Source organism: Quercus robur, chromosome 6 (assembly GCF_932294415.1).
Source record: "Quercus robur chromosome 6, dhQueRobu3.1, whole genome shotgun sequence".
Lineage (NCBI taxonomy): Eukaryota > Viridiplantae > Streptophyta > Magnoliopsida > Fagales > Fagaceae > Quercus > Quercus robur.
In genome coordinates, this window is record NC_065539.1 from 26,913,868 (window position 1) to 26,939,926 (window position 26,059).

Sequence of the window (26,059 nt, forward strand, 5' to 3'; positions counted from 1 at the left end):
CATGTTTGGGTGATGAAATATTTTCTTTTTTATTTAGATTTGTTTGAAATTTTGAATGACTCTTTAAAAGCTGTCTAAATAAACTTTAAGGATTTTCTCAAAAAAATAAAAAAATAAAACTTAAGGATTCTTTTATTTGCTGCAGCAAGGTTTAAGGGGTTACTTTGATTTGACTATCAAAAATACAAAGAGATTTTGTTGAGATGTGATCTTTTATGTAAGGAAAAAAAAAAAGGTTTTATTTATAGAGAAAGTGGGTTCGGTGGGGTTGTGGCTGTAAGTCTGTGCAAGTAATGTGAGTAGCAGGTGGAATGAGAAAGCGTTCATAGCGGCGCATGTTAGGGAATTTGCAAAGTGTAGACGACTTTTGTAATGTTGCAGCCTGCACATGTTGTGGGACCTTTTTTATTTATTTGGATAGGTATTTATTAGTAGCTGAATTGATACATTAAGATTTAAGATACGCAACGGTGGCCTAAAGTAGAAGTCAAAAGACCAATATATAATTGAGTTGATGCCAAATAATCTTTTTGCTTTATGGTGGAACATGACGATGTAACAGCATAGCTCTTTTTTGAGAAATCTGTTTCTGACCTGTCACTAGCAAATTGCAAGTTTCTGTACTTAAATTCTTTGGTAATATGGTTTTTCTTTGTTAACATGACCATGAAACGTTTTTCTTATATAATATATATATATATATATATATATATATATATTTCTGATGCAGGCCATCTTATATATTATAAAGGAAAAAAAAATGCACATACTTTTCCCCCAATTTTATAGTAGTCATGACACTTAAACTTTTATTTTCGATAATTTACTCCATAAACTTTAAACAACTGTCAAATCAACATATTTGTTAGTCTCCCATTAACACACATAATACATGTGCATCTCACGTGAAATTTAAAGTTTAAACCACCAAATTTTCAAGGGCTGAACCGCGTGAGACAGAAAGAGAGAGAGAGAGTGAGAGAGAGGTAGGTTTGGAAGCCTAATATTTTCCCATCCACATACCCCAACTTCGGACCCAATGTCTGGTGCATAGACCTCTGGTAAGAGGCTTAAGTTGGTTCCTGGACTTAAACTAAATGACGACTTCCAACTATCCATCTTTCAATCCTATTTCGTTCAGGCATACTCCCAAGGGCAGACCATGCGTCCACAATACAATGCTCTCACAACAAGTAAGGGCCACATCTAGGCTAGGGTGCTTACGCTTATAGTATGAGATCTTTGACATGAGAGATACCAATCAACTGTGAAATAAGATCAAGATTGAACTCCAACCTAACTCCATGTACAATAGAATGAAATGTGTCCTCTTTAGTATTATGGTTGACATTTTTGAAAAGAGCTCTAGGACAAGGGCGGAAGTGGGCTCAATGAACTCTCTAGTGAAGTTGACCTAGCCTTTAGACTCAAAACCCCTAGGCATACAAGTATTGGAAAGCGCAAGAAAGTCAATGGGTCGCTTGGGGGGCATATGGTGATGACTGACATTCATGAAACGCTTTAGCAAAGTCCTCATTCCTAAAGTTATTCTTATCAAAATGGAAGGATGGGGCACTACTTCAAAACCCCTTAGAAGCCATGATCCTAAAGGAAATAAGAAACAAATGCAAAGTGGATTAACACATGACTCAATGGGATGAATATGCATAAGACGCTTCACTAAATGGGTGTAAATTAAATGAAATTATGTGCTCAATTACATGAATATGCATAAGACGCTTCAATTACATGGTTTATTAATCGATTATGTGCTCAAATGATGATTACATGATAAAATGCCACTCACACATCTTGTTAAAAGCATGGTCTGTAACATGAAAACAACCATGGATTAAGTGAAGAATCACCCATAAAAATGTCCAAAATTTACACTCACATTGCCTCAATGGCACCAAGGGGAACAAACCCCATTATGTACAAGCATTTGACATACATAGAGAAATTGAAAGAGAAAAAAAAAAAAAAAAAAAAAAAAAAAAAAACTCTGAGCTCAATATCAAAACTTGTAAAAACCCTAATTGCTAACCCTAGGTATGAATCTACATGATTTTATGATGAAAATGCAGGAAAAGATCATGAGAGTACCTTGATTTGATGAGTGAAAGAGGTTGGAATCAAAACTTTTGGGTTAAACTAAAATTTGATAGTGTGTGAGAGATAGGATTTAGTTTTGTTAGGACATATTTGGATATTGTTAGAGACATATGTTACGTAAATTGGCTAATTCTTTGACAAAACGCACTTTACTTGTAATTGGGTAGATCTAGGATGTGTTTAGTACTTCAAGGAATAAGAGTTCAAGTTTAGTATTAAAGCCATGCAAATCTGTCCAAGAAATAAGTGAAGAAGTGTTGTTCATTAAATCTCGACAAATAGCTCGACAGATCCATATCCACCGAGGTTTAATGCTAATGCTCGATAGCAGCTTGATGGAAGCTGTATCTATAAAGAATTACAAAATTCAGATTTTTAGATCTGATTTCACGCATATCCATGTATATATGTGTAGGGTTTCTTTTCTCATAACCCTAGACATATATAAGGATTATTTTAAGGGCTGTCAAAGGTGATGCAAAGTGATGCAAGCATGCAAATTGTGAATGGAGACAAAATTTGCCCTAATTCATCATATTCCTTGTAGAAGCTGCTGCGTCTTTGTGCCAAGAGTTTTGTAACTAAGGAGCTTCTTGATCTTCATCGTTGGATGAACTAAAGAACTTTGCAGCCAACATCTTTTGAAAGTTGGTGTGTTAGTCACGTACTTGGATTCGTGCATCGATTGTTTAGTCACATATTGGGAGCCGTGCATTGAAAGGAGAGATTGTCACTACATTACAAGTCCAATTGGGTATTGGAGTAAGGGTTCAACTGTAGGTTGGTATTAGGTACTGGGATTCCTTTTACTTATAATCGCTTGTTTTGATAATAGTAAATTCTCGGGAGTAGTGACCTTAAATTCACCCGGTGGGGTTTTGCCTTGGTGGTTTTCCTTATTCGCAAACAAATCACCTGTGTCAAATTTATTTTCCACTGCATTTAACTTAGTTGATGATTTGTTTGTGCTACCACACTTATTACATGTAATTGAATCTAATTAATTCACTTGGCTAATTAATTGATTAAGTTACCAAATGGGTCAATACATTCTTGGCCTATTAAGTTTCAAACAACTGAGAGAGCTAATTAAGGCCAAATCATTACATGTTTGAGAATCTTAGTTGACCTACTGTCCACCAAGACATTTTGCGTGACCTAGGTTGGCTAAGTGTCTATTGAAAATGCATGCAATGCAAAATATAAAACTTCAAACTCTTAACTCTCATGTAGATACTATGTTCATTCTCCACATGTAAAAATTACTTTCACAAAGATTAAAAATACAAAGAAAAACATATCTTTGGCTCTCTCACAAAGAATTTAACATGTTTATAGATGTTTGGACTAGAGTTGTTGATTTTACATCGTTTACCATCTTTGCAGATCTTAAGGAAGGCTTGTGCGTAGGTTAGTGCCATAGATATCCTCTACTCCAGGAAAAGTGGAAAATTTGTGCTCTAATTTACTTTAATTTATGACATGTGGTTTCCACTGCCTAATGTAGACATTTTGCGCCTCCCATTTAAGCTCACTTGCATTGTATTGCATATCATCACCATATCATGTCACAAGGAAAAAACTATAATTTTGGTCATTTGATCTCCCAATACATTTCATAAAATAAATTTTGAGGTCATAACGATCAAAACAACAGTTCATGGGTCTCAATTGGACTATCGGATTAAAATATATCAAAACAAGTTTTAAGGATGACATGCACCTGTATAAAATAAACCCAACTATGTGTGATTATGAACTCTTAATTTTAATTGGTCTATATTTAGTACAAATTAAATTTAATGATGTGTTATAACATTATTGGTTGAACCGTTGAGGATATAGTTTATGGAAAGGTTGCATGCACGTGATTTAATTTAGGGACAAAGCATTTATTGGTTCCTTACAAAATTGGTAAGAATTGATTAATTAAATAACTAATTAATTAATTTGACAAATTTAGAATTTTTTTTTTTTTTTTGAGCTTGTGGACCAAAGAAGTCTAAAAAATAAGTCAAAATTCAGAAGGAAGAGATCTGGAGATCTTTGGACTAGGTGCCGATTGGCACTTGGACTAGATCCCTAAAAATCTCCCCTTTTTCAGCTTGTCTTACTCCCACCAATTTGACCTTGCACCAAATGTTTTTCTTTTAGAAAATCCAAATTTATTGAGTCCCACATTGCCTAAAGACTCAACCCTAGCTCTCCAATTCCTAGTATAAATACCCCTCGTCACCTCCAGTTCAAAATACATAAAAACATTGGAAAAAGCCCCAAAATCTCAGACCTTCCTAGCAAACTAAGAATTCTCTCTCTCCCTTTTGAGGTGCTGTCTAGCTTGGAGTGCTTAGAATGCTATGTATATAGGTAAAGCTTCTAACATTCTCCTTTTTTTTATTTTTTTATTATTATTATTATTATTATTATTATTATTATTATTATCATGTCCTAGCTTCATATTCAAGCATATTTTATTTTCATGTTCTTAGTTATTTTTTTTTGTTTGTTTATCATGCTAAATCTAGGTTTTGTTTCTAGGATTTTTAATTCAAATAGTATGTTACTATGTTCACATGTTTAGAATTAGGGGTTTTCCTAATTATAAATATGTTTCCATGCTGTTAAGAAATTTAGACCCTGATTGATAGGATTAACAAGTTTTAAACCCAAGATGTTAATTAGATTTATTATAAATAAAACTTGTTAAAAAAAAAATATCATGTCAAAATTATGCAGCGGAAAAAATAAATAAGACAATATATGATGACCCAGGAAAACCAATGAAACAAACTAGTTTCACAGTAAAAAACTTGGGGGGAAACCTTCCCGAAAAGTAATCCACTATAATAAAGAGAGGTTTTAGATCTAGTACAAAACCTTTGTCCCTAGACTTTACAATTCTCGTAGATGAACTTACAGCAGAAACCTTCTACTGCTTCAGAACCTCTGAACTCTTCAATATATGAACACCACCCTTTTTGTTGCACGGATCCTAGTACGTGACTAACTCACCAACTTGAAGAAGATGTTGGCTGCAAAGTTCTTCACTTCATCAACAATGAAGATCAAGAAGCACTTGGTTACAAAATCCTAAGGCGCAAAGACGCAGTGGCTTCTTTTAGAGAGAATAAGGCATCAGTTACCTTTTGCATATGTTCTCCTTGTATTCTCTTATGTGACAGCATCTAAAATAAGCCTTATATATGCCTGGGTTGTGAGAAAAGAAACCCTACACAAATACATAAGCATGGGCCGAAAATCAAATCTGAAAATCTGAATTCTCGTAACCTCGACAGATACCTCGATAGATAGTATCTGTCGAGCCTCATTAAACCTCGATAGATAGCTATCTATTGAGCAGTTGTCGAGCTACTGTCTAGCTTTAGTGAACAACTTTTCTTTACTTTTTTCTTTGTCCAATCTTCATGGCTTTAATACTAGACATGAACAACATGTTTCTTGAAGTATTAAACACATCCTAGATCTACCCAAATACAAGTAAAGTGCATTTTGTCAAAAGATTAGCCAATTACACAAAATATGTCCTTAACAATCTTCCCCTTTAGCAATTTGTGACAAAACCACAACAAACAAATAAACATATGAGAGAAGTCATAAATCACTCAACGTATACTCACTTGTTGAATATAATAAAATCTATCCTAACACAAACTCTTGAAAAATTTTGTAAGAAGAGAGTTTATGACAAGTAGACTTTAACAACCTGTATTTCTGAAACACTTTAAACAAAACTCATCAAGGCATCTTTGTGTGAAACAGAAATAATAGATTGCATACAAGTATAAGAAACATGTGTATAAAGATAGAAAAGAAACAACACATGTAGAGGTAGGTGAAGAAGAACATACATCATCATATATATATATATATATATATATATATCAAATATAATCACAATGTATGTAAACATGGTCACAATACTAGTGTACACGAAGAAGGAGGTAAGCACTCCTCCTAACAAGATGAAACACATCTCCCCCTTACAGAGACTTGTATTTCTCCCCATAACATGTAGAATTTTCAAAAAGAAACCACATATTCTCCACAAATTTTCCCCTTTTTTGACATGATTGACAAAGGGTACAAGAAACTAGAAAGCTTCACCCGAGAAACATAAAGATGATCAAGGATGATTAAGGGGGCACAAGAAATCCATATAAATGCATGAATGTAATGAAACAAGATGCTATGGATGACAAGAGAAAAGAAAGATGTAAAACAATTGAAAAACAATGCATGAAAAAAAAATCTCGATGAATCAAGAGGTGTCGAGATACTATCGAGCAGAAACCAACCTCGATCGATCGACCAACTATCAAGAATCTATTGAGGGGGCAAAAAGTTGCTCGATTGATCGACCTAGCTATCGAGAGGTGTCGAGATTGCGATAAAAAGCAACTAAAGAGCTCGATAGAAAAGCTAGGTGTCGAGAGGTGTCGAGAAACTGTCGAGATTGCTTAAAAACTGTTTTTCAAGAGGGAAAAACATAGATATGAATGCAATCAAGCATGCAACTCAACCAAGGATCCAAACAGCATTTTGAACTCTCAAAAACATCTTTCAACAACAATTTTAAGCACATGGATCCCAAAAAAAAAACACACACACACACACTAAGCAAGGGCAACCAATTTTATATTTCAAAAACAAGTCAAGACAGTTTAGTGAGTATACATTAACACATGTAAACCTTGTGATGGCCAAATCACATTGTACCTGCACATGTATCAGGTTTAGTAAAGAATATTACGTGTTGTGTGTGAAAAACATCGCAAGATTGCATAAGTGTATACATGTTATGACGATTTGAGATATGAGAAAATCACTTTAACTCACACATAATCATAACTGTTTGATGGAGACTATCACCTTCGAGGTACATCCTATAACTCCCACATCTCCTAGAATACACACTTGCAATCATATTTAAAGCATTTTGATCTTTTTGCTTTTTATTTTTTCTTTGCATATTTTTCTTTTTAAGCAAATCATGCATAGGCATATAAGAGAGAGAAAAGAAATATCCAATTATGTTAAGCATTTGACATTCCAATTTTGCTATGCCGAAGCATACAAATGCCATTGACATTGCACTTTTGCTATACCGAAGCATACATATGTCATTTTATGATTGGCGGGCAACAGTAGTGAGATAGTTATTTATGCATTTCTCTTAAGATTTTCTAGTGCTTCCCTCAAAAAGAGCGATACGAGTGTTAAGTACAAAAGATTACTTAATCTTACTAATCACAAACAAGAACCACAGAGTTCACTTGCTTAGTTTTGCATAGAGATGTTCATCTAAGTTATAAAAGATACAAAGTTTAGAAAACTTTGTTTAGAAAACTTTGTTTCAATGGCCATCCAAGGTACACAATCACCAATGTACACAAATACACTGTTTTTGTATTTTTCTGATTTTTTCTTTTTATTTTATTTTGAAAAAAAAAACAAAATGAAAATTAAACAACCAAACAAAAACAAACAAACAACATGAAAGCATGAAAGAAAGATGTATATGCATGAAGGCATGATAGAAAGGTGTAGATGCATGAAAGCATGATTCCAAAAGCAAATAAGAAATCAAGCTAAGAGATTCCTACTTTAAATAGAAAGAATTAAAGTAGAGGACAAACATAAAAGACAATTAAGTCTTAGACTCCTTTCTCACCCACACAACACGAGTCTTTGGCCATGAAAATGAAAAGGCACATGTCCTAATATGTCTACTAAAGGACATAGAAGAATTAAAATTCTCTTGAAATTGAGTTAAAAAGCTCAAAGCTTTTAATAACTCTCCAAACAAAGGAGTAGGTCCTTGAGAGGAAACCTGTGAACGTTTGGACACTTGCTTTTGAGGATACAACTTAAAACAATTAGGATGAATATGTCCAAAAACACCACAATGGTGACAAACATGAGGTCTAACAAAGGATTTAGAATTAACCAGATCAATTTTGGATTTCATATCTTTATTACCTTTCTCAGATTGGAGCACAAAGATAGTCTTTGATCCAGAAGCCGTGGAAGAGGAGGGGATGGAGGAAACATAATATCCTAAGCCAGTCTTATCAGAACTAGGCTTTTGAGCACTCAATACCTCATCAAGCTTTGCACTAGACATCCTTTCTATTTGAGTTCTAGCTTGACTAAGCTCTACCTCAAGATTCTTGATCTTCTCTTCTAATGAGGCATTCTCCACAACAAGAGTCTCAACTAACCTTGTAGTCTCATCTAGTTTGACTAACAGATCTTTTTTTTTTTTTTTTTTTTTTTTTTTTTTTTTTTTTTTTTTTCCAGTTTTTACCTTATTAAGCTCTTTTCTACAAAGATGAGAAGTCTTTTTAGATTTTATAAATTCAGTGCATAGCTTATCATATGCTTCCTGAAGGGTTAACTTCTTGGGTACTTCATCATAAGAAGAATTCTCACTGTCACTAGAACTCTCCACAATCACTTTATCGGTTGAGACAGCAAAGGCCATAACGTGACTACATTCATCCACATACTCATTAGAAGAGTCATTCTCAGTATCACTCCAAGTAGCAACCAACCATTTATCTTTTGACTCCTTGGCCTTTTCCTTTATAAGGTAGTTTGGGCACTTTATCCTCATATGACCAAAACCTCTGCACTCATGGCATTGGATGAGGGGTTTCTCATTCTTGCCCTTCCTTGAGGATTTAGATTTCCTAGGAAGTTTGCCCTTATCATTTTTCCTAAATTGAAGAAGCTTGATAATCTCATCAGTTATGAAGGTTAGATCCTCATCCTCATCATCATCTTCATCTTCATCTTCACTTTCATCTTCATTTTCAGAGTCCTCAATCTCTTCCTCTATACCCTTAAGAGCCAAGTTTTTACTCTTTCCACCTTTTCCCATTGAGCCTAATCCCATCTTATAGGTTTGAAGGTTTCCTACAAGCTCAGTCAAAGGAAGTTGATCAATGTCCTTCACTTCTTCAATGACAATGATCTTGGCATGGAATCTTTCAGGTAAGGACCTAAGGATTTTTCTAACAATCAATGCCATCCCGCGAAGTACCCGTGAAACCCTCTGTTTGGCAAAAAGTTTATTTGCTTTACCAAATTCTTTACCCACACTATATATACCTTCATTACTCATAAATTGTAAGGAGTGATTTTCAGAGAGAAAACCCTAGAAAATACACTTGAGAGTTAGAGATTGTTATACCCACAATCATCTACACATTTCCTTGTGGTTTTTCTCAAACTCCTACCTCTCCATCATTAGATCCTTGAGAGGTTGTTAGCCCAAACACTTACCACACTCATTCTAAGTGTCAAGTGAGATTTTGGTGCTGCTAGAAAGTATTGGAAGGAGCCATTTATTGGTGGATGCAATCGGGCTGAATTACAGAATCTGGAAAGCTAGAGAAGACAAGACTTCGAGAAGTTTATTGGTAGTAGGAGCTTGGAAGGCTCAAGTACATGGGGTAGACTAGGTTTGGAGGGTCTTTTGTTATTCGTGTACTCCAACTTTATTCTCTAGTGGATCGATTTCGACTTGGAGGGTCGCGGAGAGGTTTTTTGCCAAGTTCTTTGGTTTCCTCTTCAATAATATGTCCTGGTGTTATCTTGTGTTTGCATCTCTCTTCCCTACTCTTTAAGCTATCATTTTATTGTTGATGATGGATGAATATGGCTTAGGGTAGTGTTATCGATTCATTGCGCTCATTTACTTTTATTCCGCACTTTGTTTAAATTAGAATAAAAGCAATCTAGCCGTAATTTTTATTGGGAGTCTGAACAAGCTCTTGTGTTTTAGCATAAATCTGAGCTTTCAATAACTTTTATAAGGATCCTCCTATTTTTGGTATTGCAGCTGGAGGCTAAAGATTTGGTTTAAAATGGTAGGATTTCTTATATGGGATCTTTACTTCTTTTAGTATAGCAAGTAGTTGTTGGGGTTGAGCATTAATGGGCTAGTAATATCATTTTGGACACGTGCCATTTGCTAGAGTTTCTATTGGAGTTGTTGCAACTTCTGCTGGAGCTGCTATTGGTACTGCTGGTATTCTGCTGGGTAGATTTCCTTTTTTGGAAATCTATAATTAGTCCATGGTTTTATTACAATACATTTTTAGTATGTAATAAACTAGTTGGTTGATATTTGATAAAGTTTTAGAGATGTAATTATGATATCGTTGTGTTTTGACCAAACTTGGAGAGCAAGGAGAACATTTAATGTTGGATGAGATATTATATAAAGATAGCCAATAAGATTTAGGCATGTGTTTGGTATTGATTTAAATAATATAATTTATATGAGATAATATAATTAGATTATATGATAAACATTAAGTTTTAAGTAAAGAGCAATGAGGAGTTTTATCATTTTAAGTTTTATGTGATATGAGAGGATTACCAGATGTTAGCTATTGCACACTAACTCGTCAGAGTTCAAGGAATTGGGGAAGACATGCCAAGTAACATGTTTCCTTTATCAACTTTGAACTGCTAGAGCTTTATTGAACATACTTTTTGGCTCTCCAAACCACGACTCCCAAAATTCCCCCGACGAGACTCATGAGCTTGGATCATGAGCTAAAAATGAGATGAAGTGCCATGAACTTGAACCATAAGCTTTGATGAGATAATATCGCCATGGGTTTTGGACCATGGGCTTTGGCGTCGTTTTGTGTAAATATGGGCTATCTTAGGCTTTAAATAGATTTACCTAAAATCCATGATCATATTGATGTGGTGCAGGTTGCCAATGAAATAAAGTCATGTGGCGTGAAAATTTTGTCCTCAACACATAGCATTGCCCTTGATTTTAGGGTGTTCAAATGAGCACCCAAACTTCCCAAAAATATATATACTTGAAAAAAAAAAATTTATATGCATAATTATTATTAAACTAACATGATTTGTCTAAATAAAGTAACATTATGTCTATAATATTTTCATGACAAATCATAAATAGCAAGTTGTTATTAGTTTTCAATTGGGCTCACCACTGACATCGCCTTTTGTATTCATATAATAGCTTGTCACCTAAGATTTGTAATAAAATTGTTGTGGATGTAACATTTTTCACAAATTATTTTTTCTCCCTGTTAGGTTCTAAGACTTTAGGATTTAAATATATTAGAACTTCAATGTGTAATGTTAGCAAACCATGATCAAAACTTAGAGTCTAGATTTAGGCTGCTCAAAGTGTGTTTATGTGTAAAGTTGGAATCAAGTAATTGCAGGAAATTACTATTCAAATTCTACAAGGCTCAATCGATCGAAGCTCGTGCAGATTATTTTTTCTGCAGAATTTCCAACTCAGCCCAAGCCCATATGACATGTAGGGTTTTATATTTTGCTTCAAGTATAAAAGGAAAAACCCTAGCCACGTTTTAGAAGTGGTTGATATGCTGTGTGTGTGAATCTCTTGTGAGATGTAGAGGTGTTTACCTTCATACATATTTAGGGTTATAAAGATCAAGATTAATGTCAAGAACTTGGTGATCTCTTTGGTTGTTGTTTCAAGAGCTTAAAGAAAACACAAGTAGGAGTACTTGTGGTTGCTGCGGATTAAGAAAAGAAGTAGTTCGTGGATTCAGAGCTATCACGTGGTCGTGGTAGTAAGTTTTCTACCCGAGGTAGCAATAGGATGTTAGGGGTCTAAGTCTTAATTGTAAAACTTCAATTATTTCATAATGGATCTGTTTTACCTTGATGATAGCTAGGTTAAATCCTTCCTAGGTTTTTTACCGGTTTGGTTTTCCTGGGTTATCATATCATCGCATTCTTTATATTTCTGCATTTTTTACATGATATAATTTACTTATGTTAACCTAGATCTGAATAATTTATCTAAGTAATCACTTGACTAAATAACTAGGTTAAACAACTTGTATTTCAAGGGGTCTAAAAACGTACAAGTGGTATCAAAGTGGGTTAGCTCTCGTATTTAGATCCTTTGATCTAAGAGTTGATCCTTGATTCCTGTTGTCATGGAACACGGTTACTCTCTTGTGATGCCACCTCACTTTGATGAGAACAACTATGCCTATTAGAAAGTAAGGATGAAAGTATTCTTGAAATCTATTGATGAGAGAGTTTGGAATTCCGTTGAATACGGATGGGAGAAGTCGACTACTCTTGTAAGCGAGTGGCAAACTTCTCAGAAAGAAGTAGCCGCTTTTACTAGCAAAGTCATGAATTCTATTTTTAATGTTGTTTCTATAGAGGAATTCAAAAGAATTTCTAATGTTGAGGTTGCTCATACTGCATGGAACATTCTCCAAACTGTGCATGAAGGCACAAAGGCAGTTAAGATTAACAAACTGCAGTAGTTAACTACTTGATTTGAAAGTATTAGAATGTTTGATGACGAATGTTTTGATGAATTCTATGCTAAATTGAAAGATATTGTTAACTCTGTTTATAATTTGGGTGAAATTTATGATCAACCTAAGGTTGTTAGGAAGATTCTTAGATCCTTGACTAAGGATTTTAGACCCAAAGTTACTATCATCATTGAAAGCAAGGATGTGGACTCCATCCCTGTTGATGAGCTTGTAGGATTTCTCCAGTCCTATGAGCTAGACCTACCCAAGACAAACAAATCCAAATCAATGGCTCTTAAGTCAGTTGATGGGAATGAATTTGATGATGAACTCACTACTACTGAGATTGCATATCTTGTCAAGAATTTTAGAAAATTTCTTAGGAACAACAACAGAAAAGCAAGAGGCAAAAACAATGCTAAACCTAGGAATTTTAAAATGAATGAATCCACTAAAGTGAACAATACTGATAAACCTAAAGAGAAAGTAGGTCAAACCTCTAATAATTCCATGGGTCAATAATGTTTTGGTTGTCAAGGGTATGGTCATGTGAAATCATAATGTCTTACATTCTTGAGATCAAAGGGTAAAGCTATGGCTGTAACCCTTAATGACGAAGAAGTTTATGATCATGAGTCTGGTAGTGATGAGGATGGAAACTTCATTGCTTTCATAGCTACTGCTGTAGTTGATGAAAGTGTTGTTGCTGATGAGAACCCTTTTGATGGGAAACTCACTAAATGTGCTGATTTGCAAGATGCTTATAACAAACTTTGTAAGGTTGCTGCAAAAGATGCTATGAATGTTGACTTAGATCTAAAGAAAATTGATTCTCTTGAATTGGATAAGAAAAATTTGTTGTTGAAGTTGTTTGATGCAAATGAATTGATTGATAAAGTGAAAACTGAAAACATGTTGTTACTTGATAAAGTTAGAATTTGGAACATGAATTATCTGTTGCTAGAGAATAAACAAATAGGACTGCTAGTTCTAAACTTGAAAACATGTTGAGTATTCAAAAGTCTCCCTTAGACAAAACTGGTCTAGGTTTTGCTAATAGCATCTCTGTGTCTGAAACTCATTCCACAAACTTTGTTTCTTCTTCTAAGCCCCCCCATGAGTGAAATTGTCAAACCTTTAGAAGTTACACCTCCTAGGAAGATTAGGGTTGATCTTAAAGAGTCTAAGCCTAAGAATTCTACCCTTCCTAAGGATAAGTTACATAATAGACCTTTGTGGGTTTGTCATTTTTGTGGAAAGACTGGATATATTCGTCTAAACGGTTTCAAGTTGCAAGCTGCAAAGCGAGCAAATAAGCCAAAAGTACTTGTGCCTCAAGTACAAGATCTTATGGTACTTATTGGTGAGTTCGTAAAGGCATTAAACCTTTATTCCAATCCTAGAGTTGCTCATCATTCTAATATGAACAATAACTCCAATGCTAGAGTTGCATCTAAAAGGTTTTGGATGTAAAAGACTCAATCTAATTGAATCTTTCTCACATGTTCCTTGTGCTTCATCTCTCTACTCTTTGTGACCATTCTTCTTTGTTATTTTATTTTCTTTGTTTTTAAGATTTGCATTGCATAACATTCATGCATATCATGATAGGTTGTTTTTGTTATTTTTTTCAAAAAAAAAAAAAAAAAAAAAAGAGGAAAAGGAAGAAAAAATGTTTTTTGCATTATTTTTCTTGGATTTATAATCAAGGTTGGCCATATTATCTTTACATAACATGTTTATGTACCTTGTTTAGTATGGATGAGCTTATTTTACTGCATTTTATTAGTTTTAGCTTTGTAGTGCATGTTGTGTAAGAGTTGTTTATAGTTGTTGATCACATGATCTTAATCTTGAAGTCACATACTTTTGATTGTAAGAACTAAAAAATTCTAAGAGAAAGACATAAATAACCATCTCACCACTGTTTACTAGCCAATCATGAATACCTTAGTGCATATCATATAATTTTGTGCTTGAGAAAGTGTAGCACATGCACAAAAAGAGTATAAGGTGTAACCTCGGTTTAAATAATTAAATTGGTATGTACATTATTGGGTTATAATAAATTCAAATTGAAGTAAAATTGGTGTGTACATTATGAGGCAAATTAAGAAACTTACATGATTGCAAGCTTGTTTTCTAGGAGATGTGAGAGTTATATGATGTAACTCTTTAGGTGATAGTCACTTTCAAACTTATGTGATGAATTTTGTAAAAATTGTGATTGATCACTATTTACTTATCAGCTCAAATGTATCTCATGCTATTGCTAGTTGTACACACTACACAATTTATTCTTTGCTAAACTTAGTACATTATATTGTGTGTGATCTTGTTGTGATCATCCAAGATTAAACGTTCCTTAATTTTAATGCAAAATATGTTTTAATGTTTGAGCTTTGAGGTCAAATTGATTAAAAATCTTGTTTTTGGAAGATCCGGGTTGAATTCAAGTGTTTTTGAAAAACTTTTCTTCTCATACTCATGCATTTTATTCATAATACAATGTGCTTTGAGGAGTTTTTGCATTAAAATGCTCTATTTTTCAAAAAACTGATTTTTCCAGATTTTCGATCGATCGAACCTGTTGCTTGACCAATCGAAAATGCGATAAAAACTATGGTTACAATCTGCCTGGCTTGATTGGTGCTGGATCGATCGAAATTGCTTTTCAATCGATCAAATCTAATTTTCTACTGATCGAAAATCGGTCAATGATTTTTTAAAAAGGTTTTTCTCTCACGTGTTCATCACACTATTCATACTTTTTCAAAAGCTTTTTGACTTCTCTTGCTCGACCGATCCAATCTCAGCAAAGTTTGTCGTTTTCTTCCTAAATTTTCTTAAGGTTTTTGTCTTCTAGTGCTTGTAAGTCACTATTAACCCTTCTTTTTCTTTTTCTTTTTTTTTTTCTTTTTTTTTTTTAAAACATTTTTCATGCATTTACATGCATTTTTCTCTAAAAATTTTGAACATAGGATTTTTGATTTTAGGGTTGTTTTTAATCATATTTGATCATTGGGTTTTTGTCTCTAGATGATATTAACATGATTCCCATGCTTTAAGTTGATTAAATTTGTGGTTTCGGACAAATTTGAAATTCTAGGGCTTGAAACTACATGAAATTGGGGTTTTTGTTCAATTGGGCTTAATTTGGTAAAATTGACTTGTTTAATTGATTGATTATATCATTATATGATGATTTCTATCTAGTGTAATGATTAATTACTCAATTTGGTTAAATTTTCGAAATTGGATTTTTCACAATTTGGGGATTTTGTTCTAAAACTTTATGTTCAAGTCAATTGTTGGTTCATAAAGTAAAATTGAACTGTTTTCAACGCATTAGAGCATGCATCATTTGTTCATTCATGTCATGCATCATATAGATTGTTATTTTCTATATTTTGTTGCTCTAACTCTCTCTAATGCAGTCTGCCCTTGGTTTTGTTTTCTTTCTTTGGTTTCTGTTTCTGTCTATCCTTTCCAACCCTTAGCATCATGGTTAGGAAGACTAGAGCCAATAAGAAAACCACCTCCACCTTTACCCCTGCCTTTGATAGTGATAGGTTTTGGTTTGAAAAAAACCAAGAAACCTATGAGAAGCTTATCATTTTTAAGTCTGTTTGGGCTGAGAGAAAAGTCTTTTTAGATGAGTTAGATCTGGAGATTAGGAGGAACTTTGAGCGTAGGGGTTGGTTACCTTTATTGGATATTTCTCATCCTCCTTCGGCTACCTTGATTAGGAGGAACTTTGAGCGTAGGGGTTGGTTACCTTGATTGGATATTTCTCATCCTCCTCCGGCGACCTTGATTAGAGAGTTTTATTCAAACATCTCTGTCCACTTCGATAATTCCAACACTCACTATGTGATGAGTTGGATAAGGGGTGAAGAGTATACCATTACTCTTTCAGTAGTGGCCTCTGCTTTTAGGGTACCTTTGGTACGACAGCCAGTCTACCCTTATGATGAGACCCCTCCTCTTGATGACATTATGTCATATCTCACCGGTACTTCCATTTAGTGCGGTACTAATCCTCGTATCACCTCCCATGAGCTTACTAAGATTCATTATTTGTTTTTCCGGATTTCTTGTCATTTTATTTGGCCCATCTCTCACTTGCACACCATTCTTATTGAGCGATGTGCAATTTTGTATGCCCTTGTGACTGATGCTCCTATGAGTTTTCCTACTCTTTTCATTCGTTCCTTGGTTGAGGTTCATAGGAGTAGTTCTGTAGCACATGGTCTTTTCTTCCCTATTTTTATACATAGGATTTTGTTACATCTAGGTTTAGAGGATTTTCCCACAACTGAGCCCATACATATTATAGCTCCCATAGGTGCCACCTTCCTTAGGTAGAGAGCAGATCAGATGAAAGCTAGCTCTAAATGCCCTAGAGTAGAGACTTCCATAGGTGCTACAGCTCAACCTCCTTCTTCAGGTGACCGTACTACTGAGGCTTATGTTGATCCTCCACCCTCTTCTTCGGGTGATTCATCCATTCGGAGTATGTTAGATACTGTTATGACCATTCAAGCGACGCATGGACAGCTTTTGGTGGATGTGCTCACGGAGCTTCAGGCTTTGTGTGCGGATTTGGCGAGTGTTTGACTATCTTCTCCACCATCTCCTTTTGATGATGAGCCTTGATTGCCCTTTGCCAATTCGTCACAAAAAGGGGAGTACATAGATGGAGATATGGGGAGATTTTGAGTTTTTGGAGCTTTGGAGCTTTAGATTGTATCTAGGTGCTTCATGATGTATTTATTTTTATGAGTTGTATATGTTAAGGGGAGAAACTTTGTTTTATGTTTTTATTTCTATTATTGTTTCTTGCTTCACATGTGCTACATTAGCTATTAATTTATATTATGAGGTTATTTATGATATATGTCTTTTATTTTTCTGTTTTGTGAAATCAATAATTTATTTTGTTTTACTTGTATTTTCCACACATGTGTTTATGTGTTTGTTGAGTGTTTCAGGAATATACAGGTTTATTTAGTCGTGTTGCTGTCTACACTGGCAACGGATAAATAGTAGTTAGGTTGAATTGTTTATTGGGCTTTTTTGTAACTTTGAGCATTTCAATTTTGTTATGTGTTTTGTCATGGATTGCCAAAGGGGGAGTTTGTTAGGTTCTAAGACTTTAGGATCTAAATGTATTAAAACTTCAATATGTAATGTTGGCAAACCATGATCAAAACTTAGAGTCTAGATTTAGGCTGCTCAAAGTGTGTTTATGTGTAAAGTTGGAATCGAGTAATTACAGGAAATTACTATTCAAATTTTGCAAGGCTTGATCAATCGAAAATTAGACTCGATCGATCAAAACTCGTGTAGATTGTTTTTGCTGCAGAATTTCCAACTTATCCCAAGCCCATATGACATGTAGGGTTTTATGTTTTGCTTCAAGTATAAAAGGAAAAACTCTAGCCACGTTTTAGAAGTGGTTGATATGTTGTGTGTGTGAATCTTTTGTGAGATCTAGAGGTGTTTACCTTCATACATGCTTAGAGTTGTCAAGATCAAGATTGATGTCAAGAACTTGGTGATCTCTTCGGTTGCTATTTCAAGAGCTTAAAGAAAACACAAGTGAGAGTACTTATGGTTGCTGTGGATCAAGAAAAGAAGTAGTCCGTAGACTCGGAGCTGTCATGTGGTCGTGGTAGTAAGTTTTCTACTCGAGGTAGCAATAGGATGTTAGTGGTCTAAATCTTATTGTAAAACTTCAATTCTTTCACAGTGGATCTATTTTACCTTGAGGATAGCTAGGTTTAATCTTCCCCAGGTTTTTTACCGGTTTAGTTTTCCTGAGTTATCATATCGTTGTGTTCTTTATATTTCCACATTTTTCACATGATATGATTTACTTGTGTTAACCTAGATATGAATAATTTATCTAAGTAATTACTTGGCTAAATAACTAGGTTAAACAACTTGTGTTTTAAGGGGACTAAAAACCTACACTCCCAAATATAGTCCTTTAACCCTTTAAACAAAAAATAATAATAATAATGATAACCCAAACAACAACAAAATTAGGCTAAACAACAACAAATGAACAAAAGATTCAACAAAAAAAATAAAAACCCAAATAGTAATAATAATAAACCTAAATAACAGTAAAAATAGCCCATACAATAGGATTAGGCCAAATAACAACAACTGAATAAAATATTCAACCAAAAGTTCATTCAAAAACAAAAACAAAAACAAAAAATTAAAATTAAAATCTTTAATTATAAAAATTTGTAAACTGTTCAGCCCATAACTTTAAAAATAATTATAAAAATTTGTAAACTGTTCAGCCCATAACTTTAAAAATAATCCATAATTTCTTTTTTTTTTTCCTAGAAAATGATACTAAGAGAGATATTGTGGCCATGAGTTCTCCTAGGTTGTGTTGGTAGCTTTGCTCTATTGGGCTTTTTTGTCGCAATAGTTTTGCTCTCATTGGTGGCACAGCTCATAGTCATAGTGGCTATCATCTCTCTCTCTCTCTCTCTCTCTCTCTCTCTCTCTCATAATTTTGGATTCTCTATCAATTTATTACTCTCATAACTCTCATTAGTCACTTTTTGCCTTTTTATTTTGTTAGTAGAAGAAATTGTAAATTTAATATATTTGTGTCTTTTTTTTATGTCGAAATATTCAAGTTTTCTTTTTGATCACTCTAAAAAAATTCCTGGAGCTACCACTAAAAGCGATGTTAGGTTCTAACTAGATTTTAATAACATGATAGCATGCTTTGAAATTCTCTATAAGTTTTTCTTTCTTTCTTTCTTTCTTAAAAAAAAAAATAAAATAAAAATTCTATTTTGTTTAAGTTAATTTGATTTTTTTTTTAAAGAAAAATTTTAGGACCACAACCAATTTAACACCAATTTTTACAACTATCCTATATGACAGACTATGACTGACTACCTATCACTTTAACTTGGATCCACCATTCATAGATAGCCATATCAAGATAGTTGTAAAACTTGATGAAGGTTTAGTTATGGTCCTAGAATGACTCTTTTTTTTTTTTTTTTTTTTTTAAAGCATAATTTTTTTTTATTATCATCATTAACCACATTAATATTTTTCATCCATTATTTAACAATAGTAACTATTTTGAAACAATATCAAAAGATTATAAACAAAATTGACACATTTAAAAGGTTAAGAAGTATTTTGAAAAAATATGACAAATTTATTTACAGTGTGTTTGAAAAGGGTGGAAAGGAAGAGAAAATATGGAAAAATGATGGAACAAGGATAAGAAATTACAAATGTTCTAATATATGAATTTCTCTATCATTAATAAGGGCACATAGGTAAAAATAATCATTTTTATTTTCTCTTCCTTTTGCAAACCAAATAAAAGAAATATAGGATTCTCACATTTCCTTCTTTTCTGTTTTACCTATATCCAAACACATCTCTGATGGTTGTATAAGAGATCTGGGGTTCAATCCCCGCCTACACCAAAAACTGATTGGTGTCTTGGTCTGATAATAAAGAGCTATTATCAGGAGCGGACGCCATAGGTTAAAACTCTCTCTCTCTCCCAAAAAAAAAAAAAAAAAAAAAAAAAAAACAACAAACATAGTATTAATGTCATCAGCCCGTGATTTGGGTGTACTGTTTCCCGTCCACCGACAAAGTCACACTATTTTCTGAATGCGGGACCTGCTTTTCTAAGTTAACGGGTTTTGGTAAACCGTGATGTAACATGCAGGAGCCGTAATTTAGATTTGTGCCACAATTTACGGACCTTGAATGGAAAGAGACACATTTCCTTCTGACTAAGCACTCTTGAAAAGAATAATTAGAAACATTTAATATAAATAAATAAATAGAAACAAATAAAAAACAAAACAGATAGAATTCTTTTTTTTTGGTAAAAAAACGATAGAATTCTGTAATAAAATATGGAAAATGTTCTGGAGTGTTTTTAGGGTATTATTAGTTAACAATCTATTTTAGAAAAATTTTGATATTATTTTTATAAAAAATGAAAAAAATCTATCAAAATATTAATTATTTTTTCTTTTTTTATAAATTTTTTTAACTGAATGGTTAATTAATACCTAACAAAACTCGTTCGAATAAAATATAATAAAAAAAAGTAATTCTGACACACAGTAATTTCTTTTCTTTTCTTTTTTGTACTTTTAGTTTCTCAAAAAAGTAACGGACGTTTGCTCCCTACTTTGCACAAATCCAAACCCAGTTCTCGTCATCCAACGGACGCCACTCAATCGATCATTAAATCATTACCCACAAAGTTAATTTTGTATTCTTTCCCCATTCAGCTTATCGCACGGCATCATTAGCGCAATCTCACCCTATGCCTATACACTTCTCAGCTATCAGAAAATCATAACATATTTTTTGGCAAGTGAATGAGAGTTAATTGATCTGCATTGATTTCCCTGGAAAATCCCTTCAAGAGGAGAGAGAGCATATGGAGAAATCAATGACCGGAAAATGCTCTCATCAACTCTGGTTAGTCATCCTAATTCTCTCTGTTCTATGCCTTATATTGTTCAGTTTCGATTATTCAATTATGATGGGTGCCAACAATGAGGTAGCCTTTTCAGTCAAACAACTAAACCCACTTACTATTGTCGAAAACCAAACCAATTCTGCCACCAATCAGTCTTTCACCGACCAAAGTTTAGGAACATACAGTGATATAGATCCCTGCTCGGGGAGATACATATATGTACATGATCTTCCTAGCCGATTCAACCATGACTTGCTCAAGAATTGTCGGTCACTTACCAGAGGAACCAACTCTAATATGTGTCCCTACATGGCAAACTTAGGTATTGGTCCAGAGATTGAGAATTCCCAAGGGGTATTATCAAGCAAGAATTGGTTTTCCACAAACCAATTCTTGTTAGAAGTCATTTTCCACAATAAGATGAAGAGGTACGAGTGCTTGACCAATGATTCATCACTAGCTTCTGCGATATTTGTACCATTCTATGCTGGTCTTGATATTAGTCAATACCTTTGGAATCCAAACATATCGGTGAGAGACTCTTCTGGGAAAGACCTTCTCAAGTGGCTAACAGAAAGACCTGAGTGGAAGAGGATGTGGGGCAGAGACCATTTCTTTGTTGCAGGGAGGATTTCATGGGACTTCAGAAGAAAAACAGACGAATCTTCAGACTGGGGTACCAAGCTTAGGTTTTTGCCTGAATCCAAGAACATGACAATGTTGTCAGTTGAAGCAAGCTCTTGGAACAATGATTATGCAATACCATACCCAACAAATTTCCATCCTTTAAAAGACAGTGAAGTGCTGGAGTGGCAAAGGCGTATGAGAAGCCAAAACCGGAGTTATTTGTTTACTTTTGCAGGTGCACCACGTCCTGATCTCGAAAATTCTATTCGGGGTGTGGCTATTGAACAATGTAGAGCTGCAAGAGCTTGCAAATTTATAGATTGTAATGTTACTAATGGGAACAAATGTGATGATCCGGTTAGTGTTATGAGGGTGTTTAAGAGCTCGGTTTTTTGCTTGCAGCCTCCAGGGGATTCCTACACTAGGCGATCAATTTTTGACTCTATTTTGGCAGGTTGTATTCCGGTGTTCTTTCATCCGGGTACTGCTTACGCACAATATTTATGGCATTTACCAAGGAATGGTACCAAGTATTCTGTGTATATACCAGTGAAGGATGTGAAACTTTGGAAAGGCAATGTGGAGGAGATATTGCTTGGGATTTCGAAGGATAAAGAATTAGCCATGAGAGAGGAGGTTATAGGGCTTATTCCAAGGATAGTATATGCAAATCCCAGGTCTAAATTAGAGATTTTTGGGGATGCATTTGATGTAACGGTGGATGGAGTTCTTGAGAGAGTAGAGAGTCTTAGGAGATTAATTAGGGAGGGGAGGGATCCTAGTGTTGGTTTTGCAGATGGGGATGATTATAAGTATACTTTTTCTCAGTGGGAGAGATTTGAATAGAATCTCCATTATGAGGAAACCTTGTAGTAGCAACTGTAAGAGAAAAAAAATTCAATGAGAACAGAGCAAATCTTATATTTACAATTATATCATTCAATGCAGTTATTCCTTCACTTCAGCTAGCTTTCTGTTTTTTCATATTTTTATTTTTGCTGAATTTCGCACAAGCTAAAAAACACAAGGTAATTCTACAGTATCCCGTACCCATTAGTAATAGTAGGTAACTCACCTTATCAAATTATTAAAATATAACATTTGATGGTTCTATCATCATATTGTACAATTTTAATACTATATGTGACAGTTCTTTTGTCACATTCGATAGTTTCTTTATTTTTTATCATATTTAATGGTTTCATTTTCACATTGTGTAGTTCTAACGTCATATGTAACAATTCTTTTGTCACATTTGGTGATTTTTTTTTTTTTTTAATCACATTTGACGGTTGTATCCTCACATTGTGCAGTTCCAACATCACATTTGACAGTACTTTTGTCACATTTGGTGGTTTTTTTTTTTTTTTTTTTTTTTTTTTTTTTTTTTTTTTTTTTTCTCACATTTGGCAGTTTCTTCCTCACATTATGCATTTTTAACATCACATGTAACAGTTTTTTTGTCACATTTGGTAGTTCCTTTATTTTTTCTCGCATTTGATGATTCCATCCTCATATTGTGCAATTCTAACATTACATTTGATAGTACTTTTTTTCACATTTGGTGGTTTTTTTTTTCTTATATTTGATGGTTCTATTCTCATATTGTGCAGTACCAACATCACATGTGATTGTATTTTTGTCACATTCGGTGATTCCTTTATTTTTTGCTCACATTTGATGATTTCATTGTCACATTAGGCAGTGAGAACATCACATTTGACCGTACTTTTGTCACATACAATGGTACCTTATTTGTTTCTCACATTTGATAGTTCCATTATTACATTGGGTTGTATCAACATTACTTTTGACCGTACTTTTGTCACATTCGTTAATACCCTATTTTTTTTTCTCACATTTGACCGTTCGTCATACTGGGCAATACAAATATCACATTTGACTATATTTTTACATTTGGGCATATCACTAAAGTCACTTTTTTACTTACTAATAATTGCTCATCACAATAACAATTTTTGAAAAAATTTGTAGCTCTAGCAAATACCGCTGAAACCCTCAACAATTTCTAGAATACTCTTATAACCTAAAAAATGACTGAAATAATCACGAAACTTAAAAAATGACCAAAATACCCTTAGAACAAGAAAATGACCATAATGCCCCTGATACCTAAAGAATGTCTGAAATACCCTTAGTACCTCAAAAATGACCAAAATGACCCCGGAACCTAAAAATGACCAAAATACTCTTGAAACATAAAAAATGACCAAAATACCCTGATTCCCTCTAAAATTACCGGAATACCCTTAAAATCTAAAAAATTATCAAAATACCCTTAGAACCTAAAAAATGATTGTAATACCATCAAAACCTAAAAAATGATTGAAAGATTCATAGACACTAAAAAATGACTATAATGCTCCTGAAACATAAAAATGACCAAAATACCCTCAAAACTAAAAAGAAAAAAGAAAAGAAAAGAGAGACCAAAAATTACCCCCCCCCCCCCCCCCCACCCCAAACTCTCTAAAATTACAAGAATAAGTTATATTTTTTGTATTCTTACTGAAATTTAAAAGATGATAAGTTATCTAAAAAAACTATCTAGCATGTATGGTTTTCAATAAGTTTGGTATGAGCTCATAATTTCAAAATAATATTATGTAAAAGTTCAATGTTACATTGATGGTTTCTCTTTCTTCTTCTTTTTCTTCTTCTACTTTTTTATTTTTTTATTTTTTTTTAAGGTTAAATGAAATTACTAAGTTAGTTAGCTTTAAATGAAACTTCAATACAGAACATTTCAATTAATTAAAAATTATCTTCTGTTAACACTACTAATATATCTTTTAAAAAACTAATAAAAGTTAGATTATTTACTTCTACTCATTTTTATTATTTTTTTTTTCATCCTCTTACTTCTACTAACTCCATCAACAACTTTTGACACCCCCAAATTTAATGTAATGAACGAAATTTTTTTGGAAGCCAACATTAAATCCCATGTTCACAACCACTGAATTTGCCAATTTGAACTCTAATCAAACCTTCACAAAATGAAATTTCAATATTCAAATAGATACATGTTTGTTAAGCACTAAGATTATACCATCAAAAAAAAAAAAAAAAAATTGATGGGAACAAAGAATTTTCACGAGTGATGGTTTCAATGGCACTTCTTTTGCATCCATATCATCTTATAAAACCAGATCAAATAATTTTGCATGTTCAAATGTAGGATTGTTTTGCCATTTAACATGATTTTCAAAACAATTTTGTTAGTTGGCATGTTTTTGAAACATATTTGTAAACTAGCATTTCAAGTTTTAAAGACTCGAGTACAGGATCGAGTTCTAATGATTCATCTATATATATATATATATATATTTATTTATTTATTTATTTATTATCCTTGTTGAACTCTAGTTTTATAGGCTCGAAAAATGAGGTGCTAAAAAGCCAAGATTTTAGGTCTACAACATATGAAATAGTAAGACTTCGAGGGAGATAATTGTAAGGTTGAATTTATTTAACCATGTATTAGCTTTATTCCGTGCTAAATTTGCTTGTAATTTAGCAATTAGTAACCATGTATTTAGGTGGGAATAATGTAAGGGTTGTGTGTGAGAGAGTGTGAAAAACTGATCAAATGTGTGCATTCAAGAGCATTCTCACGACTGGAACTTGCGACTAACTCGTGAGTGGTGACTCGTTAGAAGTGTCACACTTGTGAAGCATGCAAGAAGTTGAAGGATCAGTACAGTTGGATCACTACAAGACAAAAAGTACAATCTAACCATTCTGTTAGTTGGAGATTGGAACTTGCGACTCATCTCAGTCGTGAGTCACACGCCAAAGCCCCCCTATTTTGCAAAAAAAATGTCTTTTCACATTCCTTCTCATACCCTACTATAAATTCCTTTATACCCACGAAATGTAGAGAGATTTCAGAGAGAATTTTGAGAGAGAAACCCTAGAGAACAATAAGATTGATTCATCCACAATCTTATACATTTGACTCTATAAATTCCTCTCCTTACCTCACCATATTCATATCAGTGAGAATGTTATTTGGTACTTAGAAAGCAGTTCAGAGATGACCAATTCATTTGGTTGATGCAATGGGTTTATTGCGGGATCCAATAAACTAGAGAAGACAATGTTAGGCTTAACTCTGTTGGAGCAAGAAGCTTGGAGGGCTTAGGTGCATCGGGTAGATTAGGCTTGGAGAGTCTATTGCTATTCATGTATCCCAACTGATTTTCTAGTGGATCATTTCACCGCTTGGAGGGTGGCGGAGAGAGTTTTTGCCGAGTTCTTCGATTTCCTCTTCTATAACACATGCCGGTGTTATCTTGCATTTGCTTTTCTCTATCCTTTACTCTTTGCATTTAATTACTGTTGTGTTGTGATTAAATTGTGGCTTAGAGTAGTTTGATTGTTTGGGTATAGCTTATATTTATCATTCCACACATACATTGTTTGAATATAAGCTTGTGTTAGTTTTGTTTTAAATTGG

General features: G+C 33.7%; 1 protein-coding gene across 1 annotated transcript; it reads left to right on the forward strand.

Moving 5' to 3' along the window:
* The first annotated feature begins 20,667 nt into the window (after positions 1-20,667).
* On the forward strand, positions 20,668-22,540 carry LOC126733415 (probable xyloglucan galactosyltransferase GT14). Its single transcript, XM_050436725.1, has one exon. The coding sequence runs from the start codon at positions 20,908-20,910 to the stop codon at positions 22,420-22,422; it is 1,515 nt and encodes a 504-aa protein (XP_050292682.1). The 5' UTR covers positions 20,668-20,907; the 3' UTR covers positions 22,423-22,540.
* Positions 22,541-26,059: the final 3,519 nt, after the last annotated feature.

Bases quoted from the DNA above. Each gene is read 5' to 3' on its own strand.
- LOC126733415 (XM_050436725.1), top strand. From the start codon at position 20,908: ATGGAGAAATCAATGACCGGAAAATGCTCTCATCAACTCTGGTTAGTC.